Consider the following 10,000-nt stretch of genomic DNA (forward strand, 5'->3'; position numbering starts at 1 on the left):
AAATAATAATAAATTTATAACCAATTAATAGTTATATTTAAAAATTAACATATTCTACGTCTAAATTAAGAAAAAAAGTAAATTCATCGGTGTTCAATAATATGAATCATAAGATTTATATATATATATATATATATTTATTTATTTATTTATATATATAAGGTTAAAGAAAATACACTTTATAACAAAATTTTCACAGGAATAGAAAAAAAAAATTTTTTTTTTTCTTTTACGTCATATAATGTGTTCAAAACAAAAAAATACATGAAATAAAATAAAAAAAAAATAATAAATAAAAATAACACAATAAACAAGGGATGTCATAACTCTTTTGAGCTCATTATTGTTTTTTCTATGAATAAATATATATACTATATATGTATTTTTTTTTTTTTTTTTCTTTTAAATATATAACATAGTAATGTTTTAAAACATTTGACTTTTAAAAAACATGCTAGTTTATAATATATATATCAAAAAAAAAACAAAAAAAAACAAAAAAAAAAAAAAATATATATATAATATATATATATTTAAACTTATGATATTGTGTATGTATAAAATTCATACACTATATATATTTCCAAAATATATATCATAAAAAAAATAAATATAAATATATATTATATATTTAAAATATAAATATAATATATTTTCGTGAGCATTATTGTTATGACATTAACCTTTTTTAATCTATTAAAAATAAAAAGAAAAAATTTGAATATAAATTATATAATATATAATATGGTGTGTATGTCATTTAATTTCATTCATTTATAATTTATATATATATATATATATATATATATAATTAGAAAAAAAAAAATTTAATCCACTAGGGGGATATGACCTATACATATATTTTATATATATGTGTATTTTTTTCCTTTTTTTTTTTTTGTATTGACATTCAAAAGGTAATGTATATACTACATAAGTATATTATATAATATAACTTATAATTCAAATTCAATCTTTTCAAGTATCTGTTTTTTTTTTTTTTTTTTTTTTTTTTTTTGTATATAATAAATATAAACCTATTATTTGTTATATATTTTTTTTTTTATCATTTGTAATAATATGAGCTTCTCATATTCATATAGATATATTTTTTAATATAAGACGATAAAAATAATAATAATATATATATATATATATATATATATCAATAAAGTATGGTATTAAATAAACTAATAAGACTACAAAAATATGATACATCATCATATTTTCAGTTCCTACAAATTTATTATATTTATTTTGTTTTAAAAAAAAATGAAAGTTTTATTTTATTCTATTTTTTCTATCTCCTGGTTTATGATTCTTTCAATGTTTTGTTGTCTCTAATATTATTAAATATTAAAAAAAAAAAAAAAAATGGATCCACTTAGTCTCCTCATATAAAAATATATTTAATATGTCAAGCACATGTATCTTTTCCTTTTTTTTTTTTTTTTTTTTTTTATGTCTTTGATAAGAGAGAATATTAAGACAAAAAAAAAAAAAAGAAAAAGAAAAATATATATGGATATAATAAAAAAAAATAAATGTAAGCATATACACATATATTTATATATATATAATAACATTTTTATAAATTCTCCTTTTTTTATTTATATAATGAGTGATGAAATAGTCTTAAACGAAAAATTGGAGGAATTGAAAAATTTGATTTACCTTGATGACAGTGCATTTAAGCACCTAGATTTTGTGGTTAAAAATAAAATATGTAGTTATGTATATATTATGTTAATATAATTTATATATATATATAAATATATATATGTATATATATGCGTAGAAGGTTCCATGTATACCTTTATGTGTTTTGCCTGGCTTGTCCTTTTTGTGTGCAAGGGCATTTGAAGAATATAAAAATGGATATAGAACTGATGAGGTGATAAATAAATAAATAAATATATATATATATATATATATATATATATCAATACATAGATTATCTCTTAATTATTCTTCAATTTTTTTTTTTTTTTCTTAAGATAAATGAAAGCGATGAGATTATGGTCGAATATTTTTATGCAAAAAGGTTATATAAAAATAGCTTAGTAAAAATAAAATTCCCTGAGTATTATGACATGGCAGGAGCACTACTCTCAGATGCCACTGCAGCGTGTGTAGGAAATCTGACTCCGTTTTATTTTGAGCTAGGAAATGAACTATGCGAACTGTAATAATATGGATATAAACAAATAAACCCATGTTGATATATATATATATATATATTTTTTTTTTTTTTGTCTTTTAAAGACTACCACAGGATGAATGGCCTGTCGAGAAACTAGAAGAATTATTATTATTAGCTGAGACAAGGAGAAGAGTTTATTTAATTAAACACAATGATCAAGTAGATCAAACATACTTGGAAGGAATGACTTTTATGGAAAAAAAAAGTAAAACAAGAAAAAAAAAATAAAATAAAATAAACACAAACATATAAATATATATATATATATATATCATTGTAGTGTTTAACTCCTTTTCACTCGGATCCGATGTGGACAAGAAAAGAGCTACACTTAATAGACAAATTTTTAATTTTTTCGAATATGATATATAATTTAAAGAATAATTATTATATTTTTCTTTTAATAAGTTTTTTTTTTTTATTATGCACATAATTAATATTTATTAAAAATAAAACATATACAATTCAAAATTTATAAAACAATCATATACTACACCTTATATGTACTATATATATATATAATGAAATAATATATAACAAAGTAAAGAACATATTAATAAGTTACACATATATATTAAAAATTATTAAAAAAGTATAATATCAAAATATATCATGTTAATATGAAATAATAAGATGAGAATATTTCTATTCAATTACTCTATATTTCTTTTTGTTCTTCAATTTTTTAACATTGGTACGTCATCTTGATTTACATGACATTCTGCAGGTAAACCATATCGAACATAAAAATTATTTTGGTTGGGTATTTTTTCTAATAATAGTTCTATAAAGTAAATATATATATATATATATATATATATATATATATATATATATAAGATATATGTTTTGTTTTTTTTTATAATTCTATATAATATTTTGTAAATTTTTATACCTTGGTCATTGCATGTATATAAAAGACATACGAATAGCATGTGTATTGAAGTGCTACTTGCCTCTGATTCATTCAATTTTTCCGTAGTCTATAAATAAAACAATATAAAAATATACATATATATATATATATATATATATATGTTCACATAGTATTATATATATTTTTATTCTTGTTTTATTCAGAATGTCTTACCTTCTTGACGATTTCTTCAAAGGTCGTCGTTTTCTCAGCCGTATAAGTAACAATCTGAAAAACAAAAATATTAAGATATGATAAAAAATATGTTTTAAAATGTATACATATATACATACATATATATATATATATATATATGTGTTTGTCAATCCATATATATTATTTGCTAAAAACTCTGTTAGTTTTACTTGGTTATCCTTGTCCGTTTGATATTCACATATGGAGTCATTTTTGTTGTCCTTTTCTTCTTCTTCATTCGGCTTAACTATATCACATAAAATATTTTTTATCTTAGCTACATCAACAAATTTGGAAATATTTTCAAAGGGCACACTACCGAATGTATTTGAATGATGAAATTGAAATAAAGTATTATTAAAGAAATTACTATGTTTTTTAAACAAACTCAAATTATTATTATTATTATTATTATATGTACTATTATTTAAATTATTATTGTTATTCATATTGCTAATATTTTCATTATCATTGTGAGTCCATATATTATCAAAATCCATATTATAAAATTTATCTATGGCCTCATTTAAGCCTTGCTGTATATGCCCATCATTCATGTCGTCTATATTATCCATATCAAAATGATCAATATTATTATTAAAATCATCTTGATTTATAGGATCTATATCATTTAGAAAATTATCATCATTTACTTCGTTCAATATAACATTCATATTATTATTATTATTATTATTATTATTATTGTTGATGATATTATTGTGTTTATTTCTATTCTTATTAGATGCATGCATGAAATCCGGATAAACACAAAATTTTGAAAACTTCATAATTTTATCTGCTACAGTATTTACACAGTTAACACAATTTTCACGTGTATCAAAAATATAGGATGTTTGATCAATACAGAATAATGCATTAGAAACATATTTCTTTTTTTCTTTCTTCCATAAATCATATGTAGATAATTCGATATTATTATTTTCAATATAAAGATTCTCAAAATCTATACTAGTAACATCAAAAACATCCTTCATTTTCTTCTGCATTATTATACTTTGTAATATAGTTGACTTATTATTATTAATATTATTTGTAACATTTTTATTAATATCTATTAAATTTCTAAAATTCCCCATCATCATTAATTTACTAGGTATATAATAATGATAATTAAAATCATTATTTATATCTATAGCATTTATTCTATTTTCAAATGTCATAACACTTCGATTCCATAATGTATCATCATCTGGTACTTCTGATATAATACTATCTCTTTTATTTATAATATCATTATTTTTTAATAAATAATGCTCATTATTTATTTGTGTATTTCCTAAATATAATTCTTTCTTTTCACTGTTTATTAATTCTGGTAAATCCATTCCATCCATCATATGACTACTTTGTTGAAGTAACAAACCATTATTATTATTATTAAAATTTATATTCTTATCACATGAATAATTCATATTATCAAACACTAAAGATTCTTGCATAATATTTTCAATATTTAAATCATCCATTCGATATTCACCTAAATATAGATCATTATTATCACAATTAGATATATTTAAATTATTCATATTATTCATATTATTATTTTTTATCTCTTCATTCAAATTACCATATGCCATATCACTACCATTCGGTCCATACATTTTTGTTTTCTCCACATTCAAAGCATCACTTTTATATATACTTTCTAATAGCATATTATTACTCATATTACATCCTAAATTCTCATCATAAAAATTTATTATATTATTCTTATCTGTAATATCAATTTCATCATCATTATATAAATTACCATCAACATCTTCCTTATCTACTTCATCCGTATCTTTAGAATCAGTTCTTTTCAATTTATGCTTTTTTAATTCTTCTTTAAAATAATCTAATTCTGGACATATATTTAAGCTATTGAAATCATCAGGACCACCATATAATATTTCTTTTAAGATATCAGCATTTAAAAATAATTTCTTCTTATATATATCAAAAAATTCTTTATGTTCATTCATATCAAACCTATCCATATTTCTAGTATTTGATTCATTTTCCTTATTTGAAGTTTTCAAAATTTCTACATCATTTTTTTTTTTCTCACCAATTTTGTCATAGTCATTATTATTATATGTAATCATATCATATGTATCACAATTATAATCATTAATATCCTTATCAATTATATTTTCTTTTTCTTTAATATCCTTCCGAGTATCATCCAAATTTTTTCTTCTCTTCTTATATTCACACACATCAATATCACCATCAAATTGTATAGACAAATCATTATTTAAATTTAAATTAGGTAATAAATATTTCTGACCACATGAATGGTCATAAGTACTATTTAATTTTAAAAAAAAAGTATCAACAGATATATTAGACAAAGACAAGGAATCTACAATGATATCAGAAGATTTAGCTAGTGTAGAAGATTCTTGTAAATATGTTAATTTTCTTTTTCTCATTCTTTTATTTAAAGGATCAATTCCATTCTTATTATCATCAATTGTATCATTATCTAATTCAAGTTGTTTAGCTAAATTCATGTTCGTTAAAAAATTATATGTCTGATCATATATAGCTTCAACTCTATAACCATATACTTTTGTAGCACCTTCAATAGCTTTAGATGCACGTGTAAATGATAAATTGAACTCTCCATTTTCTATCATTTCATCATTTAATTCTTCAGGTATTTCTTCATCATTTAAATTTATTAAATCTTCTAAATGTTCTATAATATGTATATCAAAAGCATTACGAGTACATATCTTATTATGAGATAATGCAACCATACAATTCTTAAAAACATCATTAATTTCTTTTACTTTATTCTTATCATATTTACTCTTATTACCCTCTATACTATCACTACTCTCGTTATTTAAAAATGTCAGCCTCCTCATATTCTTATTCACTTCTATTGTCTTTTTATTAGTCCCATCCTTATTTTTTACGCCATTCCGGTTATTCTCTCCAACATTATTCACACCTAATTTTTTCATATTATCAATATATTATAACAATAAAATATATTACAAATAAATAAATATAAACATATATACATATATATATATATATATATATATATATATATATATTTAATAAGACTCACTTATTTTTTTACAATATATTACAACTAAAAGTTATTTCACAAATATAAGGATACATACAAAAACAATTAAAAAATATATATATATATATAATATTTTATATAGATTTATCACATCTATTATTCATTTTAGATATGATTCAATTTTTTTTTAAAACATTTTTTTATAATATACATTCAAAAAAATTAATGTACTTGTCTTTTTTTTGTTTTTTTTTTATTATTTTTACAAAGTATAAAATATATATATATATATATATATATATATAATGATATATATAATGTACATATAAATAAATAAGAATAATTTAAAATATTCATACAATTAACTATTCACAAAATTATATTATTAATATATATATATATATATATATATATATATATATATATATATATATATTTTTAATAAAAAATTTAAAAAGTATAAAAATTAAAAATAATATATTTATTCTGAAAATTATATATTCACCTATAAATATTTTATTATACACACTTATTAGGAATGGTGAAATAAAAAAACAAAAAATATAAATATAAATCACAATATATATTATATATATATGTATATATTTCAAAGTAATTCATATAATTTATAATTTAATTTTTATTTATTTTATTTCATAAATGTCCGTACCCTTTTAAAAAAAAAAAAAAAAAAAAAAAAAAATACATAATCATTTTATTCAAATTTTAAAAATTGATTATTTTACCATACAATTCAATCAAGTTGATTCGTATATATACATATATATATATATTTATATATATATATGTTTTATTTTTTTTAATACATAATTACTAGTATAATATATATAATTATATATATATATATATATATGTATTTTATTTTTTAAAGTCAAAATAAATATTAAATCAAATCAGATATAATATATCAAATACATTTATATTTATACTCTTTTTATCGTCTGAGGGATGTTCAAAAAAAAAAAAAAAAAAAAAAATTTTCAGTTAAAAAAAAATTAGTATATATAATTATACAAAAAAATAATAAATTAAGACAAATAAAAAAAAAAAAAAAAATTATAAAATATATAAATGTTATAATATTATTAGTTATTTTTATTAAGCCAAAACTTTTTTTTGAATTCCAAAAAAAAAAAAAAAAAAGTTAAAGTATAAAAGGATAAAAGGATAATATGATAAAAGGATAAAAGGATAAAAGGATAAAAGAATAAAAGAATAAAAGAATAAAAGAATAAAAGAATAAAAGAATAATAACATTATCAATTAGGAATATATTAATAATATATTAAAAGATTGGTAATACATATATATATATATATATATATATATATATGTACATATTAGTATATATTTTTACATATTAAGTTACATAACCATAATGATTTGCATATACAATAATAACAGAACAAAATTTACACATTATTAATATATAATATTGGTCTCACTTGTTTATTAATTTGACATTATATCATTATATATATTTTTTTATTTTTATTTTTATTTATATATTTTATTCACTCTCTGTATCATCATTATAATCAATATTTTTATTTTTATTATTACTAAATTGAGCCTCATAAAAATCGACAATTTGCTGTGTAGTAGTTGCTTGTTCTGCATTTTTATCTTCTCTTAATCGTAAAAATCTAGGGAACCTTAAACCAATACCTTTATCATCGGCATATATACCAATAGCAGCTGTATGCACTGGTGATAAAGATAAATCTGCTGCTTTAACTTCCCATACATAGTGAGCATCAAACCAGACATCAGGATTTAATTTATCAGATACTTCATAATATGATTTTTTATTTGGTATTATTTTATCACTTAATGATTCATATAATGATCCTAATATTTCATCACTAAAACCTGTACCTGCCTTACAAACTGTTTGAAAATTTTCAGTCTCAGAATTATAAGCTGCTAGAACAAAAGCTCCATATACACCACTTCTTTTACCTTTTCCATAATAACCAGCAATAGGAACTAAATCGACTGAATCTGAAAGACCTTCAACATAATCTTTTTTAACTTTCAACCAGTTTAATGATCTCCTAGATGGTTCATATGATGCATTGTCTAATAAGGTTTTAACCATTAAACCTTCACAATTATTTTCTATAGCATCTTGTAAAAAGATATCAATATCTTCAATATTATTCATTTCAGAATGTGTAGCATATGATAACACTCCATCTTTTGACTTTAATAAAGAATATAATAATTTCCTTCTAACAGCTAAAGGTTCTTTAATTACTGGTACACCATTACAGCAGATTAAATCAAAAGGAAAAAGACATACTTTGACTTTAATATTTTCTATATCTACATCTTTTCTTTTTCTAGTTGTTAATACTTGGAATGGTAATATTTTCTTATTAACAATATCATAAGCAACAACTTCACTATCAATAATACATTCCTTTGCATTCTCTACAATTTGATCCTTTATTATTTGTATAACATCTGGATATTTTTCAGTCATAGTTTCTAAATTTCGGCTAAATATTTTTATATTATCCTTATCTATATAATGTATTTGTGCTCGTTCTCCATCATATTTATATTCGCATGTAAATGTAACATTATTAAATCTATCTAACACTTCTTGAACACCCTTAGTTGGTTTTGCCAGCATTGGTTGCACTGGAATACCTGTCTTAACAGTACATTTTTTATTTAGAGTATTCATATCATCACCGTTTAATAAATTTTGAATTATTATTTCGATATTTGGTAATTCACATAAGGCACCCTTAACTGATTTTTCCATGCATTCAAATATATCAACATCATTATTTTCTTCACAATATATCTTTTTTAATTCTTTAAAAAATGTAGGAATAAGTCTAGTATCACCTACCTTTTCAATGTTATAAAAAATATTCGGTTTGTTTAATTTTTCATTTCTCATACGTATCTGATTAATTAATGAATCCATATTCTCATTCACACTTATATTATCATTCACACTTATATTATCATTCATACTTATATTATCATTCATATTTTGTTCTTTTTTTATATCATCACCCATATTTTGTTCTTTTTTTATATCTCCTTCCATATTGTTTCTATCACATGATGGAGTTAAAGACTCATCCTTCTTCGGATTAGAAATAGTTTCAAATTCATCCATATGGCATAAATTACCATTAATTAAATTCTCGTTAATTAATTTGCCTCTCTTAATTATATCATCAGGTATACTAGGTCTTGTCAATATAAAAGCATAAGATAATGCTTGAACAACCGTTGCAGAATTTACTCCTATTCTTAAACGTTGTTGTAAGAATCTTACGATATATTTAGCCTCAGACGTTTTAGCACTTACTAACAATTTCTTTATTACATCTCTTTTCTTTTGTTGTGAGTTCGAACCAATAAGATTAGGAATACTCTTTAATTCATTAAAAACAGATTGAATAGTTAAACGAGGTAAAGGAAATATAGTTCTCATTTTACATGAACAATTTTCAGCTATAATACCTAAATCTTCAATTTGTTGTAAATCCTTTTTTATACTACTCTCGGTTCGACTATATGCCTCAGACATGGTTTTTAATATCAAGGCTTCACCTACACCAGCCTCAACATTTAAATAATCTGGAGC

At 20.6% G+C, this 10,000-nt stretch overlaps 3 protein-coding genes across 3 annotated transcripts in view; 1 reads left to right on the top strand and 2 right to left on the bottom strand.

The window, feature by feature from the left end:
* Positions 1 to 1,617: 1,617 nt before the first annotated feature.
* PGSY75_1303900 (hypothetical protein) lies at positions 1,618 to 2,575 on the top strand (the record flags this gene model as incomplete). Its single annotated transcript, XM_018787104.1, has 5 exons — positions 1,618 to 1,710; positions 1,799 to 1,894; positions 1,998 to 2,185; positions 2,266 to 2,408; positions 2,484 to 2,575. 5 exons carry the CDS (start codon positions 1,618 to 1,620, stop codon positions 2,573 to 2,575), a joined length of 612 nt encoding a protein of 203 aa, XP_018639846.1.
* A 305-nt stretch (positions 2,576 to 2,880) lies between these two features.
* Positions 2,881 to 6,292, bottom strand: PGSY75_1304000 (putative chromosome condensation protein; the record flags this gene model as incomplete). Its single annotated transcript, XM_018787105.1, has 4 exons — positions 2,881 to 2,987; positions 3,099 to 3,186; positions 3,294 to 3,347; positions 3,485 to 6,292. The coding sequence occupies 4 exons, from the start codon at positions 6,290 to 6,292 to the stop codon at positions 2,881 to 2,883; spliced, it is 3,057 nt and encodes a 1,018-aa protein (XP_018639847.1).
* Positions 6,293 to 7,894: 1,602 nt separating this feature from the next.
* PGSY75_1304100 (DNA ligase I) overlaps positions 7,895 to 10,000 on the bottom strand; it is a gene marked incomplete at both ends in the record, with an annotated part of 2,928 nt that continues 822 nt past the window's right edge. The window contains one exon of the mRNA XM_018787106.1: positions 7,895 to 10,000. This exon is cut by the window's right edge and continues 490 nt beyond it. Coding sequence (XP_018639848.1) covers positions 7,895 to 10,000 — 2,106 coding nt within the window.

This window comes from Plasmodium gaboni, chromosome 13 (genome assembly GCF_001602025.1).
Source record: "Plasmodium gaboni strain SY75 chromosome 13, whole genome shotgun sequence".
In the NCBI taxonomy this organism is placed as follows: domain Eukaryota; phylum Apicomplexa; class Aconoidasida; order Haemosporida; family Plasmodiidae; genus Plasmodium; species Plasmodium gaboni.